Source organism: Vidua chalybeata, chromosome 9, assembly GCF_026979565.1.
Source record: "Vidua chalybeata isolate OUT-0048 chromosome 9, bVidCha1 merged haplotype, whole genome shotgun sequence".
NCBI lineage: Eukaryota > Metazoa > Chordata > Aves > Passeriformes > Viduidae > Vidua > Vidua chalybeata.
This window is the reverse complement of record NC_071538.1, coordinates 21289669-21313440: the sequence shown is the minus strand read 5'-3', so window position 1 is coordinate 21313440 and position 23772 is coordinate 21289669. Positions and strand designations below refer to the sequence as shown.

Genomic DNA, 23772 nt, shown 5'->3' with positions numbered 1-23772 from the left:
TGTTTGCCAGAGTAACAGTAGAAAGGGTAAGGAGAGACACTGGAGCACACCTTTGTTTCTTTCTGTAAATTTTTAATGACACCTCTAGCTAACCAGTTGGTGAAGCTCAGTTCCTGCATAAAAGTGGAAAGGCAGAGCTATCTACGGGACAACTAAGCCTTTCAGAAGCTAATTTGAGCTTGTGTTCATCCACACCAACAATGATTAAATTACCTATCAAGTGTGCAGAGCTATCAGGATTCAGGGCATTGAAAAACAAGGTGAATTTATCTGATTGATTTAAAAGACATGGGTGGAACAAGTGGGTTATAAAAATAAAAGGTCTGTTCCTTATAGATATTATAGAAGTACTTCTCTGGCAAGCTAAAGAACTTTTTACTTTGCTTCCAAGCATTGTTTTGGCTGCACAGAAAACAAATTTATTAGTTGGAATCAAAATGCTTTATCCAAATCAGTTAGCAGGCTGAATTAATTCATGAGGCAGAAACAAAGTGCCTTATTAGGTTCCATCCGTATGCCAAGCAGAGATGTTTAAAATTAAAATATGCAAACATCATCTGTGTTTTCTATACAGTCAGTTTCCAAAAGCTGATGGTAACACTCAGATTGGATATTGCAACACAATTTAGAGAGCAGCTCTTCTGGGTCTTGCTCCTTCCTCAAGCAAAACATTTGTTGCAGTTGATGGGGGGACGGAGGAAGAGGTTTCTAGAATAAGCCTTGGGTGAAAGATTGCGAGACTCATGCAGTTCTGCTTGCAAGCTGTGCTGCTGTTGCACGTTGGCAAAGGTGTGCTCCTGAAGCCTCTTCATTTTCCACCCGTAAGAGAGAAAAACCAAACAGGTCAGTTGTATCAAATTCATCTCCAGCATAACCCCAGTTCACATCAGGAAGGGATTTTACCTTTACTCTGTAAGATTTGGGTCTTACTCTAAGTAGTGAAACATAGCTCAGCATACAGCCCTTTGAGGAAATTCTGATTTAGAAAAGCACTGAAATATGCATGTAAGTCAATGGAGTGTGTCTCTAGCAGAGACCTTACTAGATGCCTGCTTAGAGTTAAAATTCCAGAGATTTTCCCTACTGAATCTTAGACCTTACTCCATTGCCAAACCACATCCTGTCTGTCTATTTTCACCTGCAGTGGAGGTGGTTTCTGAGAATGCCAAGGGTAATTTTTTTTTTAATTGTCAATAGGCTAATGGTAGTTTCCAGTATTTTTTCCTCTGAGTAATAAAGCAGTCTAAATAGATTTCAGGCATGTAAATATCTGTTATGCATTATAAGGCATGTAAAATGATGGAACCGGATTTTAAAGGTATTTGTGCATCTAAAGCTGCAAATATGTCCGAATGTGGATTGGATATGAGTATCTGGTTTTGTCTATGACTTCTTTATTGGGGGAAGAAAAATGAAAAAAACCCAACACATGAGTCTCAGAACATTTCTTGAGTCTATGTCACACCAGTTTGTGATATGCACAACATATGGACTGTAAGGGAAATAAATCTGAAGGAAATGTTTCATACATTATAACAATGCTGGCCGCACCTTCTTGGAATAATGTTGCCTAATGGATTTACCTGGAACATGTGATAAAGCTTTCAAGTAATTTGAAAGCAAACCATTTTTATGTGCTTGTTCTAACATGCTGCTTCTCATCTGCATTTTTGTTTGTTTGTTTTTTTTTTTAGTAGACGACATGACAAAAGAATATTGAATAAGGCAAACATATAAGGAAAATAATATAACTGGTATTGAAATGATTTTCTTTTAATACTGTGCAGCCAACTTTCTGACACATGTGGGATCCCCCAGCCAGCTGGATGCTACAGTGCATGGGGTGCATCCACCCCACTCACTCAGACTCAGCGTCCATAGGCACTGGCAGTTGCTGCAGCAGTGCTGGGCTCCTCTGCTCAAGCAGCCCAGAAGGCAGCTCAGCTGCTGGCTCGTGCTGCCAGCTCCCTCTGTGGCACACGGCTCAGAGGTGGCTGCTCCGCCACTGCGCTGGCACTGGCTGGCAGGAGTGCAGCACTGCAGGTGTTGAAAATGGCCACAATATTCCATTGATTTAGGTACTGTAATAGGGCCAGCTGGCACTAAAGGGAAATTGTAATCCTCTGAGGTGACAGATAGTTCATTATGATACAATACTTATGTTTTATACTTTGTTTTCCCTCTATGAATAATACATTTCCAATGCTCACTGATAGACTCAAGAGTTGAATTCAAAGGGGAAAAAGAGCATTGCAAAAGATAAGAAACTAACTCCCAGTATTTTTAGTATTTCTTACAGGAAATTTTAAGTGTTGAAGTGAAGAACCACAACAAATTAATAGTATTTTATTATGTGGTCAACCAGAAGAGAATAGACATTGCTTTGGTCTAAATTGCTTCCAAGGACTCCTTCTAGCAATTAACTTTAACTGATTTAAGCCAAGGGATCTTATGTTGCCTGTTGCCTACCTTATGTTGATAAATTCCCAATTTCACAGACTGTCAGCTCTACCTCTACTATTGCCCTTTGCCTCCCTGAAACACAGCAACATGGACAGGCAGGCAGGAGGGTAAGACCCAAAAAGGGAATGGGTGAAAAATATTCTTGATCCTCTTTATGTAGCTGTTCTAACTCTTTGAGGTGCTGCAGGAATGATGGTTGCAGGTAGACATCCTTATTGCAAACCTGCAGTCAGGGAGCTCGGACCTTCTGGACCAGGATGCTCTTGCTCACACTGAGTAATAGTGAGTGTGAGTCAGGGTGCTGTCACCTCGAGCTCTGAGAGCAAAGAGCTGGGTCTTCCTGTGTGCTTGTGCTGGGTTTTGTGCTGCAGGGGCCTGACCTTTGCTGAGCTCTGCTGTGTACTCCATATATTTGCTGTCAGTTGGTTTTGGAATTATTTGTGTTTTCAGTAGCTTAAATTAACATTAATGGCAATTGAGAAGAGTCTCCTTCCTGTGTGATATTTCCACCATGGCTGAGGTGTTTTGCTTGTGAGCTCCTCTACTAAGCCAGGTAGGCTTGCTCTCTGCCTGCTCATTTGTCAGCTGGGCCTGGCTCTGGCAGGGCTCACTGCTGTTGTTCCTTACAGGCATTTGGCAATCTTTGGATTGATTTCTGTGGCCAGTTGAGGTGGTGAGGCCGTTTGCCACCTCTCCCTTCATCCCAGGCGAGGGGGGTGATCTTCCAGCGGGTGCTTCCTTCCCAGTTTCCCCAACCCAAGTTGCGTCACAGACCCTTGCAGGGATGGAAAAGAACGGTTGCATTTATGGGAGGAAGGGGTTTTATGCAAGTGGGGTGAGCTCTGTCCTCTCTTACTTTCCCCTAAATTCTAAATACATCTGTCTGAAACCTTTCACATCATTCATCATACTCCAGGAAGACATGGAGCCATGGAAGAGCATGTGCCTGCTTAAGTGTGAAGTGCCTCAAACTGCTAGGCACCAAATAATTGCAGAAGGGGAGATGCTTGACTGTTACTTCTCTCTTCTGAGACTGCTGTGGTTTAGTTTTTAACTGTGGCTCTTTCCACTTGCCATTTGGATGTCTGTTTTGTTCCTCTGTATGTTCGGTTGCTGAAATCTCATGTTTGAGCAATTTTTTTCTGTGAACGTCTGTATGTTAGAGAAGACTGCCACAGCCTTTATAGTGATGGTTTGACTAGGTTAAGGACTCCTGGATTTTAGATCCCAGTAGTGGCTGGAGAGCAAAGATGCTTTCTACAAAATGCAAGTATAAGGAGGTGTGGTTCTCAGCCAGAAACTGTTGGATCCTACGAGTCCCATAAAGTAAAGAGTAACACAAAAAGACAACTGCACCAGCTGAGTTGGGTTCTGCCACTGTTCATCTGAATCAGGGGAAATGCTGCAGTTAAGCAGCATGACTGGATGTGCAGCATGTGTTACAGTGAGGGTGTCTTCGGTACTGCTAGTGAGTGCTAGTGAGAGTCTCCTAGGTTGTTATTGCCTTCTCTCCAATCTCCCTTCCTGTTAGCTGTGTGGTGGGAATTCAGCTGACAATCACTGAAGCTCCCTGACAGCACAAGTACTGGCATGTGAATCAGTCTCCAATGGTGGTACCAATGGTGGTACCAGTGCCTCTTGGCCAGAGACCTGGCAGTCCTGAAGCTCTGGTGGGCTTTGTTTTGCAGGGAAGGCAAAAAGGGTAAAAAAACCTGTCAACAATGATAAAAAATTGTTTCCCCATGCTTCATTTTCCTCACCAACATAGAATCCAAAAAATACCAGGCCTTGCTTGCTACCCAAAAAGCTGCTTCTCCTCTTTCTCTGGCTGGGCTGCAGACATTGCTGTGCCTGTTCTCTGCTGCTGCTGGAGGGTGACTCAGGGCAGTGCATTTTCCTGGCCCCCCATGCTGTGAGGAGGGGAGTGTCACCCATGTGTGAGAGCTGGTGGCAGTCAATCTTGCCAAGAGCTGGCTCCTGCATGTGGGCCCCCAGGCAGGCCAGGGCATGGCAAACAGAGGCCTGTGATGGTGCAGCCCTGCTCCTGGCCCGTGGTTTGGGTGCTCTGTTTCCTATTCAATCCCTTTATTCCAGCGAGCTGCTCTTACGTATATTGACAATAAAGGGTGGTAACTGAAATTGGGTTTATGGGCTAAAGGAGCTAAAGTGCCCTTTTAGCACAGCCCACAGTAGCCAGGGATGTGATAAAATATCTGATTACCTTGACACCACAGCTGGCCAGCCATGCTTTTGAGAGGTTTTATGTTTTCTACAATATAATAAAATATTTTGTCAGCTTAAACAAGTGTAAATGAGCCCAATTCCTCATCTGTCGATTAGCAGGTTTTCATTGTTAGCTCTGACAAAGCTTTGTTCATGGGACTGACAATCTGACTTAATTTTATATGATGCCCTGAGGACTGAAACTCACATCTGTTAGACAGAAATAAACTAAACTGCCCCTATGTATAGGCTGGCCAGGGCAGGGGAGCAGAGGGATCAGGGAAGATGCCATCAGTATAAGAAAGTCATGGGCCAGACGAGATTGTGTTTAAGTCCATGTGTCCATGGCATACAGAGACCTGCCAGAGACTCCTTGTGTGTGTTTGCAGTCCTATAAACTTGAAAGAGAAATTTAAAATAGGGCAATTGCACGTCTTTCTAACAGTGGTGCTCAGTTTTATGTTGTAACAGTGGTTGCCAAAGAGGGAGAGGAAACTCCACCACAATACTGAGAGAAAATGTGTGTGCAGCAAGTGCCTCGGGCACATCCAGGCTCTGGGCAGCCACAGCCAGAAAGGTCAGGCTAAAGATTCATGAGGTGGTGCTGGACAGATTTGATTCCTCCAAAGGAAACTCTCAAACACCTTGAAGGGGGACTAGAACCTGAATTTGACTTGGGAGATGGAGTACTCAAATGCATGCTGTGATCTGGAGGAAGGAAACCTAGGCTGAACTCACTCAGACTCGCAGAGCTAAGAGCATGCTGGACTGTCAATAATTAGCTGGGGAGGGAGCTCCTAGCCCTGTCCGTGGATGGTGGGGATGATGGCTCAGAAGCCTCCAGGTATGAGGCATATTGACTGTAACATGTTTAAAGAGTTTCCTCGGCAGGGAGAAACCTCAAATGGCCTTTCTAGATTTACTGCTGCATTAGGAGGCTTTGCATGCTGCTGTGACACTGAGGTCTGAGCTAAACTACCTTACCATGAGTACAGAGAAGTGTCTTTCTAGGGCTCCTTTAAAATAACCTTAGTTCCTGAACCTGTGGTTACTGTGAAGCGTCTTGGCCTCTGGTAATGAACTTGGAATATTTTCAAGGAAACATATGGCTAAAGATTCATCTTTTTCCTAGTGCTGGTTTAACTGATCATGATGTTGAAACCAATTTGTAACTCCCCTTTTGGGAGGTGCGATGTTCCTGCAGCTCAGTGTTATCAGATGAATTGCAAGCTTAGTGCCTAAGCAGTTTTCAGGGTTAGTTTTCTGCAGAGATTCACAGTAAGCCTGTAGGTAAGCTGTCTGGAAGGATAGGTTGGGTGCTGTAGTGGTCCTTCATGACCAGGAAAGTACCAACACCCCTGAATTTCCAGTGGGGTTGGGAGGCAATGCATTAGAGGTGTGTGTATGTGTGGATCAGTATGTGGCTTGCTGGTTTTTCTTGCTCTGGGCAAAATCTGTTGACTGTTCAGAGGGTATAAGAGCCCCAGGTGTCAGGTGTTGTGTATCTGATGAAAAGATTCACTTGTGGAAAAAGACTCAGCAAAATGTTAACTCTTGTAGTTCTCAAGTGCTGTCTGGGATGTGCTGCCAATTCAATTATTTTAAGAGAGGTAGTTAAAGGGCATTACTATGAATTTCCAGTCCCAAAAGATTAATTCTGTTCTGTACAAAATTCTACCAATTGAGTTTGGCCCTGAGTGGTCCAGCAAACAAATATTTCACTAGTGTTTTTCCTGTAAATATACTGTTCTTCCTGCAAATGTAACAAATAAAATTCGGTGGTTTTTCTTTTCTTCTATACTTGGTAAATACAGAAAAGAACCTCTTTTCCTTCTGAAACTTGTTACTACCAAGAACTCGTGTTCCTTCTGAAAGGCCCCCAAAATGAATGCGCATCAATTCCCAAAATGAAAATATTGGATATTAGGAATAGGCATAGGTTACTGAATAGTGCTGAAGTGCTTTCCCTCCCTCCCCCAGTTTCCATAAGCAATCTCTGTGACTGCCAAAGCTGCACCTGACCGATGATTTTTAGCATGAGAGAGTAGATGCACATGAGAAATTGACAGTCGGGACAGGGAGGGACCAAAGAATTGAAAACTGAAGTAATTTAATGTCACTGTTGAGTGGCTGTTTCTACTATTTAAACCAATCAAACTACCTTCCTTTTGCTTTCAGCCTTCTAACAAAAGGTGTTTATCTGCTTAGATGTGTACTTTTGATGCGTGTTTTTTACTGGAACTCTAATTCCTAAATAGCTGGAGAAAGAGAAAAATGGGAGAGGAGTGGGCAGTTACCTTCCCTCACCTTGGAACAATGTCTGCACTTCCAAAGCTGCTGTCAGCTGTGGGCCATGGAAATAGTGCTCAAGTTCTTGCAGAAAACAGCCCCAACACTACATGCCAAGAACTTTGGAGGCTGTGGCCTGCAGCAATATGTTCAGTAATTGTTCAATAGCTAACAGACCTTTTCAGGTTGTGTTCAGAGCAGGAATACTTGGACCCGTTAACGTCTCACGAGTGATCCTCAGCCCTTCCTCTATCATGTGGTGAGCTGCAGGCGCAGGAATGCACGTGCAGGCACAGTTTGACTGTGCATCGTGGCACTTACAGCTGGCTTTCTTCCTGTGGGTGAAACCTCCACACGCACTTCTGGCATCTGGGCACATTGTGAACAACCTTGCAAAGTAAACACATCCACCTACAATTTTTACTTTCCCAAATCACTCCTTTAGCTAATGTTTCAAAGATACATACGCACCACATCTGGTGCAAACCAAATATTTTCAGTCTGTTGGATGCGAGTCAATATTTGCCCAAGGTATTACAAAAACGGCCATGAAGCTGTGACTGACTAAAGGTAAAAGTGCCCTGGTTGAGGATTTGTCTTGGGCTTACATTTGTGATGGGGTGTCTTGACAGCACTGCTCCTGTGCTGATGGTGCTTGTGGCTAATTGGCCCCCCTGAAGACTGGCCCCCATGCACTTGTGCAGACAGGGCTTGACTCATCACTGGTGCTGCTGGAGGACTGGCACTGCTCATGCAGCCCTCTGGGCATTCCCCTGGGAGAGCCAGATGCAATGGAGACATTTGCAGGAGGGCTCCTCACTAGAGTAAAGGCGGTGAATAAATCAGTGCATTCTATCATGCTGGCTCTGCTCCTGTTTCAGATTTTTGCACCAAAGTGTTTATTTTGTGTAACTTGTGGGTTCCAGGTGCCTCTGCAGTCTCTGTGTAGGCTTCCTGCTGACAGATGTGCTGTACTTGCCATCAAGTTGTGGAAGTTGGCCTGTCAGAGCTGAATCAATCCTAGAAATGCTATTAAAATCTGACATGCCTTTTGGTTACTTGAGACTCGCTTGGGTAAACAAAGGTCAAATCTTCAGTTTCTTTTTTGGTATTTACATAGTTCTATAGCAAACTCCCACTGCTCCAAGAACATTTAGAAGCTGACTCACATGTGACAGATTTGTCTTACTCTAACTGAAATTAAAGAATGGGAACCTGACTGTTGGATGACCTACATTTAATATGTCATATTTAGTGTAAATGTGAGTGGTCTGTGCTCTAAACAGAACTGAAGCTGTTTCAGCTCTGTAACTCAGTCAATGATGCATGGATTGCATCTAGTTGGTACTGCAAGAGTCTCACTGGTGCTGGTGGGGCATCTCTGCAGACTAAATTTGGCAATGATCAGTCTGCTGGAGGGAAAAGGGTCATTTCCTGGTCACTGCTGGCTGCTGGAAAGGCCGGGTCAGTGGGTGTTACTCTTATCTTCAGTACTTCCACTGCAATTCTGTGTGGCTCAGCACATTTGGTCTTTGTGCTTATGGCAGCATCTGTTTTTCACTTTGTTCTTCCTCGAGGCCAGGGACTAACATGACACTAAGGGCTACTCTTAAACCTTCCTGGAGAAAGAACTCCTGCTAAGTAGCTGCACACCTGATTGTGGTCAGCCTGAAATTCATTGCATTAAACTGGAAGTGGCATACCCAGTGCTGTAACAAAACAGTAAATCCTCAGAAACCAGGGGTGAAGGATGAACACATTCCTGGTCAGACCCAGCCTTAGTGGAGAGGGGAGGTTCTGTGTGACAGAAGCCTCCTTGCAATGGGATTACACCCTGCCTGACTGCTCTGTGGTTTGAGGTGTGGGTTGCTCCAACTAGCAGAACACACAGAGAAGGGTTTGACAAGTTGTCTCCTATTTTGTAGCAGGTATTTATTTCAAATGCCTCTTTTTTGATCTTTTTGTTGCATTTAAAAAAGCAGAATTGCGTAGTGCTTTTTTTTTTTTTTTTTTTTTTAGATTTTGGGTGACTTAGCAGTCATTATGACCTAAGAGAACTTGTTCAATTGCTGTTCAATGTGGCAATTGCTGTATGTTATAAGCATATGGGAAACACTGTGTTTAAATGTTGCATAAGAGTTGGTGCTGTGGTCCCTGCCTTCATTTGCCTGTAACTGTCAACAAAATTGAAGTCTCTTATGTCAGTGCTTGACCTGTTATGTTGCTGTTTGCTTGGGTTTACAGGCACTCCCTGTAGTTCAGCCATCTTTGAGAAGGAGATGTTGGGCAAATGTCACTCTCGCTCTGTGCCCTCCTCCTTAGGAAGCTGCAGTTCCCTCTCATGGCACCTTGGGTGGGACATCTTCCCTACTCCACACTTCTGTTTGCTGGGTACCTGCAAAATTGCTTTTCCCCAAGAGGACTAAAAGCATCTGAAAGAGTTCATCCCTCTCAAGCTGCTCTTCTGAGATGGGCATTTTTGTCTCTTCACCTCAAGGTGTGTGACAAGGAAATGAGACCTATACCTGGGCAAACAAGGGAGTATGGACTTTTCCTTTCCTGCCAATTGCCTCTACCTCATGCTTGTTGTACCTGCATGCCTGTGAGTGGTGTCTGGATAACATCACTGGGTTTACTTGAGCAAAGCAGTGGCTCAGCTACTTACCAGGGAATTGCTGTGCAGCCAGCTTCAGCTACTGACTTGGGACTGGCACATAGACCAGAGGTCTTTTGACTCCTGCCATGTTGGTGACAGATATCAGTTTGGTACCTCTGCTGCCCTTTCATTGCTCTTGGACACTGGGATTAAGCCTGTAGCAAACATCTTGGGTTTAGTATTGGAATTTTACCTCTGTCCAACGTGCAACTCCTACTGCAAGCTGTGAAGACACAATTCAGGCAGGTTTGGTGGAGACTTTCAAGGGCTCTGCAGCTAAATTCCCTTAATTCCCTTACTTTGGTTCCTTGCATCCAGGAGACACAGGTGAGAGCAGTCAGGCAACCTCCAGAGTCCTCCTCCTTCCACAGCCTCAAAACACCAAGTGTGAAGGGTAGGTTCTGATTACGAAGTGGGCCAACACCTACAGATACAGTGATGGTAATAACACTGAAAATATTGTGCTGTATTTACCCACTACTGCAGAAATAACAGATGTGCAGTAGTAATTAGCTAAACATTTAATTAGAGATATGTAGAACTGAATGGCTGAGAGTATTGCTTTCTAGAAGTAATTTCTGAACTAATACCTAAATCTAAAGAGAAAAGTGATTTCTGAGTGCAGTCATGAATTATGCTGCTGTGACAGGATGTTATGCCCCATCTCAATCTCTTTCATTCTTAGAGGCATGCTTTGCATAAACGAACAGAAATCACACTGGTTATAAAAAAAATCATTGTAACACGCTACAGGACTACCCCTTAGGTAGGACTTAATCACAACCTTACATATTGATAGAAGTATAATTCTGTTAGTCCATTTAGAAGTGTAAGGACATTTTCTTGTGCCTTCACTCAGAATTGCACCTACATGGGGTTTCAGGAAGCCTAATATAACAGTCAGATGAAGTGCTTTCTTGCCTACGGCTATTTTACTGGAAATCCTGGTAATGAAGACCTCAGAATAAGCATTTGTGTCAAAAAACCATGTTTTCAGTGCCTCCACTGAAAGGGATGCAGTAAGAGTCTGTTTCTCTTCTATAATTGATTATTTATTGTAGTTCTCACTAGAAGATAGAAGACTAAGCCATTCTGTCTCGAAATGTCAAACCTTAACCTTTGTGCAAACTTTCTGAAGTTGAGCAAGCTGTGTGAAAATGGGCCACTGTGATTGAATAACGTTAATGTGGAAAGAGTTAACTCCCACACAATGCTGTGTTTCAACATCTGCAACATGATTTAGGTCTGCAATGGTTTCACAGGTCTGTGATGCTTGTGCAGATTTTGTGGTGGTTCTCCTGTTTATAATTACTACTGTACTTAAAGAAACATCTGTACACTGATAAGCAGTACATAACATTGATACATAGATGCAGATGCTAAAAATAAAACTACACTTTTGTGCTGAGCATTCAGCTATCCAGCCTGACTTCATACTCTGTATTCATCATTGCTTTCAGAGGCAGATTCTCACCCTGCCACAGGAGATTTTTCTTTTCTCCCAGATGGGTTCTCTTGCATTTGGTTGTATTAAAACACATTTTGTGACTGTGTGAATCAGGTCACTCTGTAACACTGACCTGCCCTTCTTATCACCCTACAGCTCCATGTGCTCTAATGTTATCTGCCAATTCTACTGGCACAGATTTTTAACATGACAGCTTCTTCCCCACACCCTTTCTCCTCACTGTGAGCTCATCTCCCTCCTGTGTCAAACCTCTGTTGACATCCTGCTTTTCTTCACTAAACCTCTGCTGAAGTTTCCACACAGCACCTGGTGCTGGCCCTTCCTCACCCCCTCTCTGAACAATTGTTAATCCCAGGCAAGTTCAGTACCAGCTGTTGGTTTACTGTCACAGACACACTGTAGGTACCTCGGCTGTTGTGCTGATGGAATTCATTGCATGAAAAGTGCCTCTACACAGATGGCCTGGATTAAAAGAAAATACCTCCAACAGCTGCCCCAAACCAACCCACCATGAACCAAGAACTATGTACAATCTTTGCTCATAGCCCCATTTACTACTGGATTCTACTCTGAGATTCAGTCATTCAACCATACACTTAATGTGCATAGCTGTTATTTTTGTTCTCCCTAATAGAAGGGTTAATTTTTAGTAGGACTGCCTGATAGAAGAAACTCAGGATTTGCAATCTTACTAGTTTGTAATAACAGCTTCCACTCATGCCCAATCCCCATGCATTTATTTCTTGCTTTGTCATTCGTAATAACCAGAACTACTGGGTTGTACTAGTAGTTAACCATGTGGCTTAGGCTTCCTTGGACCATTTCTCATACCCTCTTTTACTACTGCAAACATACTGAAGTTCACTGCTGCTTTCAAACACACTTTGGTTTTGCAAGACTCTTAAAAAGTAACATTATTTGGTCTAGTCCATCCTACTTTCTTTCTTGTATAGCCAAGAACAGTCCATTTTCCCTAAGTGGCCACATTATCTTCTCCCTGAGAGCCATTTACTGTTAGGTGGCCTCAATGAGCAGCTCTGAGCTAGAGGATCTCAAGCTCTCAAACTTCTGATGTGTAGCTCTGTCCCAGCCATCAGCTCCCCTTACATCTGTAGCCTTGTCTTCTTTGATGGGCAGAATGGTTATAAATACAAAAGGTGGATGGAGTAGCCCAGATTCCTCAAAGAGCTCAGCATTCACTTTTGAGGCCAGAGCAAATGGTCTGCTTTTAGTCTCTTATTTTAAAATGCTTGGCCTCAACATACTTAATCATTTTCAAAACTGAGTCTAAAGGTTGCAGTGGCTGTATCTACAGATATGACCCAAATCTGGTGGTGATTACTTATGAAAATCTGACCCAGTTCAGCTGTAACCTTTCTGTTTGGTGTGCAGCCAAGTTTACAGTATCAGCAACATCAATGCAAAGCAACTGATATGGAAAAATTCGATCAATGGACTTTTATTTTTCTTCAGCTCTGTGAAGGGTTAGGCAAAAGAGTAAGGGAGGCATTACCACATGTATTGCCAAAAAGCAAATCTATTTTGAATTTCAAATGCATGTTCCACCAGAAGGGGATGTTCCTTTGCAACATGGTGGGATGCCTGCTATCAGTTTTGGTACAAGCTGTATTAATGCCCAGGACATGAGTGTGGGTACCAGGAGCTCAGAGTATGTTTCTGGCTCTACAGGTGACATAGTCCATGTGCCTGGATGAGTCACTCCACTCCCCTTTCACTTTCTTTTTCTGTGAAAAGGGGTTTAGCATCTTTGAAAAATGCTTTGAAATTGACACTCCAACAGCCAATTGATAATCATTCTAAAGGAGACTGCTAATGGTAAAGAGCTCACCTCAATGCAGGTAAACATTCCACAAGGAGACCATTAGCTCAGACAAAAAAAACCAGCAAATAAAAATAAGCATGATCCTGTGAAGTCACTGATCAGTTTGATCCATCTTCAGTGGTGAATTTGTAATCCTGGTCAAAGTTCCGAAAAAAACCAACTTCTTACAACAATTAATTAAAACTAGGAATACATATCTTTTTTTAGTAAAAAAAAAATTCCCCTGAGGTTGCATTATGAAGGGTAAATGCCCTTGATAGATAACAGCCTATAGAGATACAGGGGCTGTTATATGGGGATTCTTATGGAGCAAGAGATTCTGAACAATGCTGTTACTGCACTAGTTCATTATACTGAAATTTAACCTATCTTAAAATGAAAAGTGACTTGAAACTTGATTTTCTTCTCTTTCTTTCCTTCTCTGTATGTTTAGAAATGTCAAAGTGAAACACACTGACAATTTGGACACTTTTTCAAGTTGAGAAATTAATCAAAACCAACCTTTTCCTGCAGAGGTTTCATTTTCAACCAACTATGCCTCTTCTGATTAAAGAAGTTGCATAAAAATCCTTAATCATCTCTGCACAGGAGTACTGCTGTATCTGTTGGGTGATTCGTGCCTGTTTTAGAGACAGCTTTCATAATAATCTATAGCTGCTATTGTAAGACTCTTTATATGAGTACTTTTGTCTGTGCACAAGTCATATGGCCCATGGGGCCCTCCCAGCTGCAGAGCAGCACCTGTGGACATGGGCACCAAACCAAGGCCACACTTTGGAGGAGCAAGGGGAGAGCAGGCCCGTTTGCTGTCCTGTGTTGAGGGAAGGAGCCCTGCAGCAGGCTCCCCACAGCGAGTCCGTGTGCGCATGGGAGGCGGGAGGCGCAAGGCTGGACAGAGCCATTCCTTCCTGGGGTGCACAGAGCCAGAGGGACGGGTGGGAAGCCCAGGGGTCTCCTGCTGGGGAATATGACTGTTGGGTGGGATCTTTACAGCAATACACGGGGAGCAGGCAGGAGGATGAGTGCTAACTGTTGGAATTAGTGAAGTGGTACAGTGGGAAGGAATGGCTATGCGCTGGGATGGGAAGAATAGGAAGGATTTGGAAGAAGAGGGGACAGAAACAGAGTAGAGATATGAAACAGGGTGGGGTGACCGTCCGTAACTCTGGCTTTATACCCAGTTGTGAATTTTTAGTAGAAGTTTTTCAGAAGCAAAATGTACAGAGTATTATTTATGGAGTACTATCTGTGAAATTCTGCATTCAGTATTTTTAAGAACCTGTGGCTCTTAGAGATTGTACTTAGACAGTAAGAGCGGATACTCTTTGGCTAACCTGCAGGGAACTTCCTTCCTCCATTTGTAAAGGAAATAAGGATGTGAAGATATGTATCTATGCTGTTGTGCTTCCATTCCCCTCTCTCTTGTGCTTCTTAGCACTGGTGACTTTATCAGCTTTGCTTCAGGCGTCATCTATCTTGTATTCAAGGTTATCAGATAGAGATGAACTAGGAAAAAAAGAAAACTAACTTTTGACTCAAACCCTTAAAATATAAATTATGTAACCCAGAATCCAGCATTACTCCTACATAGATAAGCAATCTGGAGGTCAGTGTTTCACCTTCAAATCACCAGATTAGAAAAAAGAGTTTCTTTCAGTGAAGTCTACACAACAGCACTACTTACAGTTAGATATTGACAGAGCCTTCAAGGCAGGCAGGTAAATGTTTGTAGCTACACTTTTAAATTATATTTTATTTTTTTAATACTGTGACAAATTTTGAACTGTAGGGAGAAGGAGATAACATGCTGTAAAGTGTGCTTGACAGTTTAGGAAAACAGCTAGCAGGTCTTGATTATCTAAGAAAGATCCCTTCATTCTTTACAGGACAATATCATAAAACCTTTTAGATAAGTTATGGCATTACTGCCAAGCCAAATTATACTGATTTGATGCCTTAGCACTACAGCATTGTGGACTTAGTCTCGTCCCACATGGGCCCTGGCCGTGGGAGAAGGGATGGCTTGCAGAGGCACTACAGCTGAAAGAGCGGTGGGGTCCTGCTACAGCCTGGCCATGGAGAGCTGGACAAATGGCTTCACTGCGCTGTGCCCAGAGCGCTTCTGGCCCGGCTCTCAGCCAGAGGCAGCTCTCGGTGTGCTCCCAGGCAGCCTCTCAGGCCGCGGTGCAGAGCGGCTCCGTGCTGCACAAACCACAGTTCCCAGTGCAGTGGCCTCGCTCACCCTCAGCCGGCACACCCATGCTGCTTTTCGGCAGAAAGGAGACCCAGCTCGGTCCCACAGCAAGGCTCCAGTTCAGCTCAGAGAGAGAGAAAACTTAGCAAGGAAATAAAAAGTTGTTCAAATTAATATGTCCTTTGGAGAACAGTCTATGCTTATAGAGTAAGCGAGCATAAAAATGGCATTTGCATTCATAGGAAACAATGCCTGTGCAGAGTTTGCAATGTTTCAGATTCATTCTTTGGAAACAATTTGTGTGATTTATTCTGTTTTGCTTCAAGCGTGATTCTGTTTTTCTTCAGGGCTGCTTGGGGTGTGTGGTTTGACACTCAGCTTGTCAGTTTAGCATTGTGAGATTGTGAGTTTTTTGAAGAGGGCACATCTGTGGTTATAGAAGAATAACAAGAAGCATCAGATGTTCAGAGGATAAAAAAGCAGAGCTTGGGAGTATCTTAGAAATGAATACTTAGCAGAGATGACATATATATGACCCAAAGCTGTAGAGGGCTAATGTGGTATCTGTAAAATCACTTATTTTTCAAGTTTTCAAATGCTCTTAATTATCTTAATAAGGAACAAACACTTTAACTACATTTCTAGTTGTGAAATTTTATAATAAGCCGAGGCTCTTAAACAGCAAAAGTATCTATTTTTTAAAAAAACGTACTGAGAGCCCACAGTTCAGGAAAAAAAATGTACTCTTCAGTACTCAAAAAAGCTTTTAAGCAGTAAAACTACTGCCCTTTTGAGAGCAGAAGGAAATGTTGGGATTGCAGCTTTATCCCCTGTATTCTCAAGACTCTTGGGAATAATTAAGTTTGATGGACATTTAAGCAGCCTTTGCACAAGGAGTCAAGTCGAACTGCAGAGGGGTGTAGGCTTATGCAGGTTTCTGTGTAACAGTGAACTGGATCTAAACTTTGTTCAAAAATCAACAGTCATTGGGGTTTTGAACAGTGTCTGCCTTTGTTAAAGTGCAATTATTATTCTAGCTTAATCATCCACGTTGTAATCAAAGGACTATAGTATTTTAAAACTTACCTTTTAATCTTTCTCTCCTATACTGGTATGAATTCACCCTCTCTTTTCTGGCTATGCAGGTAAAGATATTACACCAATACAACTTTGCTTGCACCATCTTAGCAAAGTATTTTTAATGGATCACGTGCTTTGAGATGATGTCTTCAATCTGAAACTTTTGAACAAGAAGTGCAAAAGTCAGTAATTATCTTCATGAATTCTGTGCTAAAGTGGTATTTACCATTTCAACTGCTGAAGTAATGTACCTACACTTTGAACTACAGCCAATCTTGCTAAATCAGTACTAGCCACAGATTTGCAACAATTTATTCTGTTTATTAAATTAATAAATCAGAAGTGTCTGCAAAAGGTTTTCTCCTGACTCTAGCACTTGCAGTACTGAGGTGTTTACGGAAAATCCTGCTTAGTGGCAAATCCTGATTAGGAAATGTTATCATTTTTCTGCATAATAGGTGAGATAGACATGCCTGACATATGGTTGCTATAAAATACCTTAGATGAGTCAGATCTTAGCTGACAGCTGTAAGCAGGGTTGCTGTGGCTTCTTAGATACTACTACTAATTATGGTCCTTTTTGTTACTTAACTGCTGTACTGTTAAATTATATTAACCTGATTTGTAGACACTCCTGTTTGAGTAAAACAAAAAGGTAAGATTTATGATGCAAATCCTGATCTAATGTTTGCAGCTTATTAAAGCTGTATCCAAAGTTCTTCAAGCTCTTTGTAGTGATGACTAATTCTAACCTAACTGTAGGACTCCCCAGGAAGCTGCTGCTGTCCCACTACGTGTTCAATTCAGCTACATACACCATGAAATTTAAGAAGGCAAAAAGTGCCAGAAGTGGCATTGATTTGATGATGCAGGATGTACCAGCCAGTAGCCCCAGTGGCTTTGTGCTCTGAGCCTTGCATGCAGCTCCCACAGATAATCACAGAGTGCAAAAATGTCCTGAAGAGTTTGCCTTTAAAGTACCGCCTACTGCAGTGTCCTGAGGACTGACTTCCAAGCAGGGACTTTGCTGAGTGGCAAGAGGCAGCTGCCTGAGAACCTGCGGTTGTGCTCTAGCCTGTTGTTGGAGAGGGGCTCTTTGGAGCTCTTGTCTTGAGGGAACTGCAGTAGAGCACAGTAAGCCAACGAACAGAGGGACAGCTGCAGCATACAGGGGCCACACTTACTGCACTGTTCTGATTGATTAGCCTTACCAAGTCTAGAAGTTTAGTCTACACATTCAATTCTCATAGCAAAGTTTATCTATTTTCTTCAGAACTCCAGCTTGCACTTTGCTCTACTCTACAGCTACAAGCAAGTCAGGGGGAATGACTTTATCACACATGTCCATATATTGCTCATCTGCTTTCCCTTGCTTTTTGAAACCAGAGTGCTAAATGAGAGCCACTTGAAGATACGTGTTTCCCACACACATCCCCTCCACATCACCAAATCCTGTGTAGCACCACAAATGCCACAGCTTATGTTCTGCAGCATCTTTCAGGCAGCCCATCTCCCAAAGTACTATCCACTCTGTGCAAAGAAGTGCTTCTAAGATGAAGAGTCACAAAAAGAAAACTCACAAGAGGAAAAGTCTCCACCAATATTACTTTCCGCCTTTGCTAATGGAAGACACACCCACTTCCTTTGACTCTAATCAGAGGAGGACTGGCTGTCAGGTGGTAGAGATACACAGTTGAGAAACAAGAGGTCTTTATAGTTAGGTGCCTAGCCCTGCCTTGTATACCATCTGCTTCTAATGGAAACTTAAGACTTGCCAAAAGGAGAGGCTGAGTCTATGTTTTCAATATTTAATGCTCACTGGAAATGACAGTTCAGCATTACCTGCTGTCCCAGTGAGATCAAGCTCAACCTCACCCACAATACTGTGTGTTCACATGCAATTGCAGAAATAAACAGTAAGTGTGGAAAACTTAAGATGCAAACTCTTGAACTAGAATGTGGCCTAATTTCAACATAGGGGCATTATTTTTCTTTCCCTAAAGACTGCCACTCACTTGAATTCTTTTGGTGTTAACTCTTGTAAGTTAAGAAAAAATTGTGTGAAGTAGTAGCCATCAAAATAAGAGAATAATAGGATCAGATTGTTTAGAAACTCCCCACTGTGCAGGGGCAGGTCCCCATTCAGTTTTGTGTCACACTCTACTACAAATTACGCCAGGGAGAGCCAGTCTACTGTGTCAGCGTTTCTTTTCTGCTGACTTTTCTGCTTGCTTTCCCCCATGAGCGAGTAGGAGCCGAAGCATTACCACCATCCATTTCATAAATGCACTAAGGTTAGATTTGGAGACCCTAAATTTAAGAGCATCAGTTCTCTCTGAAGCAAATGAAGACAGGCAGGTACCTAAGTTTGGATGCCTAAATTTAGAAGGTATGAGTACTGCTTTCCCCTTCTCTCTTCCTTTTTCTTCTCTCTGATGTGCTAGTCCTTTTTTCTCAGCAGTTAAAAGAGACATGTCCAGCTGAGCTGTGCATCCTCTCTTGCACTTTTTAAGAGTCCAGGTTCTCTCAAACTAGGGGGAGAAGGGTAGGACATGGAACATCAAGATCCACAAAACCGTTATTTTCCCCCTAAAACCACAACAGATGTCTCACTTTTAAGCTACTCACTGAGACTGAAGAGTGAAAATACAGGTGACTCTTGTATGTGTTGTGTGGACACAGCCTGTGAGACCAGGACACATATCATGCATGTACCAGCACCTTGTCGCTCCCTGCATCTCCCTTCGAAAGACAGGCTGGATCTAAATTTCCAGCCCTGGGTTTAGACAGCAGCACAACCCTGTCAGTTGTGCTGAGGAACTTTTTTGTTTTGATAGTTTTCAATTAAATAAATCAGGCTCTCTTCTGCTTGTTTTAATGTAGGATTTTGTATTATCATATCTAGCTTGATTTGCAAACTTTTACACAGATTCAAGGTAATCTCTTCAAAAAACTGAAAGTGTATGGGTTACATTATGACTTTTCTACTTTCCTGAAATGGTGAACATAAATGAATCACTCTGACTCCTCTTCTCTCCAAAATCCAAGAAAAAGCAGTAAACATGGTCAATGGGCAAAAAGAATCCAATGGCAGCAGTGAAGGGCTCTGTGCTAGGAAATTCAGTATTAAAGAGTGCAGTGCTTACACTGAGAGTATTTACCAGACTGTGAACTGAACTTTGGTGTGAAAATAGACACAAAAGTCTTTCCATAAGTCTCTTTGGCCAGCATAAAGACTGCTTTGAATAATGTTGAGAAAATGTGACTCTGTCTATGTGCTTGTTCTCTTCCTGAGATTATTTCATTACAGCTATGGAAAACTTGGTAAGAAATCCATTCTGTGACATGCAGGTAGGTGTGTGTCACACATTCCTCCTTTGAGACGGAACAGCTGCAACAGCATGAAGCAAGCTTTGCTTCAAGCTTTAAACTAAGCTATTCTTTTATTCTTTACTAAGTCAATTCTACATGTCAGGAAAAAATAATCACCATATAAGTTTGGTTTCCTTCCCGCCCCCCTGCTATTAAAAGAAATACATCATGCTCTAATTGCCCTGCTACTGGTCCATGGCCAGACAGTGCTGGATCCTTTACATGGTTATGGCAGTGGACTTCTGAGACTTTATGATCCTTATCATCTAAGGTGCTTTATGCCACTTTGGCAGAGCTGTTCAGAAATAGAGGCTTCTGTCCCATTTACCCTAAACCCCAGATCCATGATGTCTCTCCACATCTGCAGCTCAGAAGTCAGTCACTACAATTTAGTGTATCTGAGATAAGGCTGAAACCACCACTGACCCAAATGTCAACTGCTCTCATCTGTTTAATTTACACAGAAGGAAAAACAGTAAGCACAGAAACAAGGCCACAAAGAAACAATCTGTCTGCCAACATAAGCAAAATGAGAAGGGGAAGAACACCACCAAAAATCAGCTAAGTTAAGAAAGAGTGACATCTTCTGAAGGACAGATACTTGTGAGCGAAGTTTGCTTTAGGATAAAAAATGATACCTAGATTTGACCATTTCTAAGCAGTTAGGCTGTTAAAAAGCATGCTCATAAGAAAACTACATAAATTAATTGAATTTTTGGTATTTGAGCTGTGAGTTTTATACACCAGTTAAGGCTGGCAGTATTGAAAGATCCTTTTGGGTTGAGTCTATAGCCTCTCTCTTATTCAAAAGTATTGGGTACATATGTATACTTTCTGCATTTATTTATATGTGTGTTACTCATGTCTAACAGAGATGAAATCATCACAAGGAAGTGAAGAATATATCTTCAGGGTGTTTCCAGCATACTACAGAATCTTCTTCTGGCCTCATGGATGGAGAAATTTTATTTTGTTCTTGTAGGGCAAGGAAAAGAATGAGGGAGCTTACTACACAGCCGTGAAAGATGAGATGCAAAAATCCTGAAAGCTTACTTTTTTGAGCTGCTGAGGCAGACAGTAAAAGCAGTTACAGTGAACCCTGATAAAATGGTCTTTGAGCCTGCCACCTATTCATTCTTATTACACGATCATACATTTCCTACACAGTAGGTGGTGAACCCCAAGCCTAAAAATAAGTACAAAAAAAAATTTACACCACTAAACTGACAGGAAGTGTAAAAACTTTCCAAATGAGAGCCATCAAACTTGATGAAACACAGTCACATTCCTGGTACGATGTACATTTGCAATGCCTTCTAGGTATACTCTGTATGGCAGAACTGTTGTGAGGTAATCTTTGTGCCCCAAGGTAAAAATGCATGGAACAGGATAATGGCTTGCTCAGAATCTACTAGCTAAAAATACAAATTCAGTCAACATCCAAAATCAGCAGTGAACAGATATAAATTCAAGGTTTAAGTTCAGCTCAGAGTATCATACTTATTCCTCAGTCTTCTACAGAAGTTCATCTTTTGGTGAGGTCTTGACCCTTCTCTCCATATGTATCAAGCAAGCTTTCTCCAGCATGGTACAAAACCAATGTAATGCCTATCCAGTAATTCTTATAAATTTTGTGTCAGACACACTCTGATCATAATGGGCATTTTCCCCCCTACTGCATACTTAGAAAAATGCACAGCTGTAACTCTGCATTAAAGATTATCCTAATTCTGAATTGTTGCTTTTACAACTTACACTGAATGTAACTTCCCATTTCAATATAAGTTTGGAAAAGTCAAGCATCGCCTAAATAAAGTCTACTGCTCAGTGAAGCGTCCATGGCAAAGCTGCACGAGCTTCTGTGTGTCAGGGGTAATCTACATGTTTATTCTGATTTTCATGAAGGAACTGCACAGCAGTGAACTAGTCAAATTCCTTTCTGGGGTCCAATTACAGAAGCAAACCAAAGGAATAAACTTTGGTTTTTTAAATGGAGTGAATGTGCAGCAGCCCTGGTAAGGCTTGCCTCAGCCTTAACTAGTGCTGGCATTTGCTGCAGACTAAGCACTGTCTGTTACAACTTTCTTCTCAAGTCTCTCAAAATACAGTGTCCTATGAACTGAGAACTATAAATAAAACATATTATGGAATCATTAAGAATTACTAGTGGACTAGTTTTAAAGTGCGATTTATAATCCATTAGTGACAGAAGCTATTCCAAACACAGCCTAAATAACAGAACTCTTTGAAATGACTACTGAAAGCAAAAACAAATTAGTTATTAAAATATATTTTAAAAGTCCAAATTAGTAACACCTACAGACTGTTAAAAAAAACTTTTACACAAGTTCAAAGACCACCCCTTTTCTTAGAAGTAGCAAGACAAACAGGCTATGAATCAGACATATTTGCGTACTGTTGTCATCATTCTTAAAGATTCCTGCTCCATGCATGAGAGCAACTGGAAAAATGTCAGCAGCACTACTCTTACCATTGGAGGCTCACACACTTTTCCCACCGTCTTTCCCTGATCCCTGTAGACAAACTTTGATTGAAAGTTTCCAAATCAAGAAAAACCAAATCAATCCAAATTCCTTTCTACTGCTTTTAAACACTTTTCAGATGATCCATATTTTAACTTGTCTTCATACCTTGAACAACTGCGGTTAGTCAGCTTCTTCACAAGACTGCAAAATTCTTACCCATAGGAAGGAAATGAAAAAGCAGAAATGCAAGTACTACAGTTCATACTAAATTTCATTTTTCATTTTAAAAATCTCAAACAACTGAAGGTGTTCTTTTGTTCTCTGTGCAACTATTTCAGCTAAAATGATCATGTTATTCTGTGGGGAACAAAGGAGTGAGATCAGTAATGATACTATAATGCTAAATTCATTGAATCAGTTTGGTATGATCAACATAAGGTATTTGCTCTTAAATTTTTTGGCCTGCCTGGAATGAAAACTGTAATCTCAACCTTACGCAAAAAAATACATGGCCTTTAAGTCAATTTTATACCACAAAAATGGAACATAACAATTTCATTGTAATAATTAAAAGAACCCTGCTTAGTCTTAGCCATTGTAGCCACACATTTTTTTTTTTTAATAAACTGTGGTAGCAAAAATTCCTCAAAATTGCAGTAAACCAATCATACTTTATCAAAAGATAAGTGTGATAAGTAAGCAACTGGCATTTACTGTAAGTGATAAAATGATGACACTAATTTCCATACCATATATATTTCTTTACTTTAAAATGTGCTTCACACATTTTCTGCTCCAGCTGATACAATCTGTAGTTACTGTACATACTTACAAAGTGCTGAAAATTAAACCCGTGGTTAACCAGCTTGGTTTTAAGACACACAAAGTAGCTTAAAGTTGACTGACCATTCAAGTTGTCAGTCCATACTAAATATTCTTGTTAAACTTTCCAGATCTTCATTTCTGAAATGCAGTTCTTCCAGTAATGTGGTCAGGAACTGTGTGTACATTGGGCTTGTCTGAGTATTCTTGAAAAGTGGACTTGTTTGTGACAATCTGGAAAAAACCCAAACATATTTCATACAGTAAAGCAGCTTTTGAGTGGCAGAAGTTAGAAAGCAAAGCTTGTGAGTTCAAACAACTGTATTGAAGAAAAGCAGTTTATGATGTCACATTTGATTAATTACACTATATAATAGACTGTATGTATGATATAAAATATGAGCTGTACCAAAATATGATTTAATTAGTTTGTAGTAAATAAAAAAAATCTAATTAGAAAAAATGAGAGTAGTTTGTATGCCTCTAATCAGTTCTACATAGATGTTATATAATGTAGATAGATATCAGAATAAACAAAGTGCAGAATGTACAGTTAGACATACAAAAGGAAGGATCCCAGTCATTATTTATTTCTTTACCAAAACGCTCCTAAACAGTCACACAGTGAAAGTTATATACTTCTTTATATGACTAAAATATAAAAGAGATATAAAATTCCTCAGTTTGGAAGGAGCTACCACTATGCAGATCACCTACATATATAATATCTGTATGCAGATCAGTTGAAATACTGAGCTGTTTGTTCCCATTTGCCCTTTAATTCATCTGAATATATTTTTATCCTGAAGTCCTTCCTTCTCCTAATTCTATTGCAAAATATTGCAAAGGTAGTAATAGCTGAATCTACTTCCTAAG

The 23772-nt window shown here is 41.5% G+C and overlaps 1 protein-coding gene across 3 annotated transcripts in view; it reads right to left on the bottom strand.

The window, feature by feature from the left end:
- Positions 1–9315: 9315 nt before the first annotated feature.
- RPAP2 (RNA polymerase II associated protein 2) overlaps positions 9316–23772 on the bottom strand; it is a 48890-nt gene continuing 34433 nt past the window's right edge. Inside the window, exons 12-16 of one of the 3 annotated variants that reach the window (XR_008432233.1) lie at positions 22240–23130; positions 16223–16376; positions 14277–14448; positions 9931–10055; positions 9316–9786 (exon numbers count right to left, since the gene is read on the bottom strand). Coding sequence is in view for 1 of the 3 variants with exons in the window: in XM_053949905.1 (XP_053805880.1) it covers positions 22992–23130 (139 nt within the window). In the remaining 2 variants the exon portion in view is untranslated. Of the gene's footprint in view, positions 9787–9930; positions 10056–14276; positions 14449–16222; positions 16377–21817; positions 23131–23772 lie in introns of those variants that run through there. The other 2 variants (XR_008432234.1, XM_053949905.1) reach the window with 2 other exon arrangements.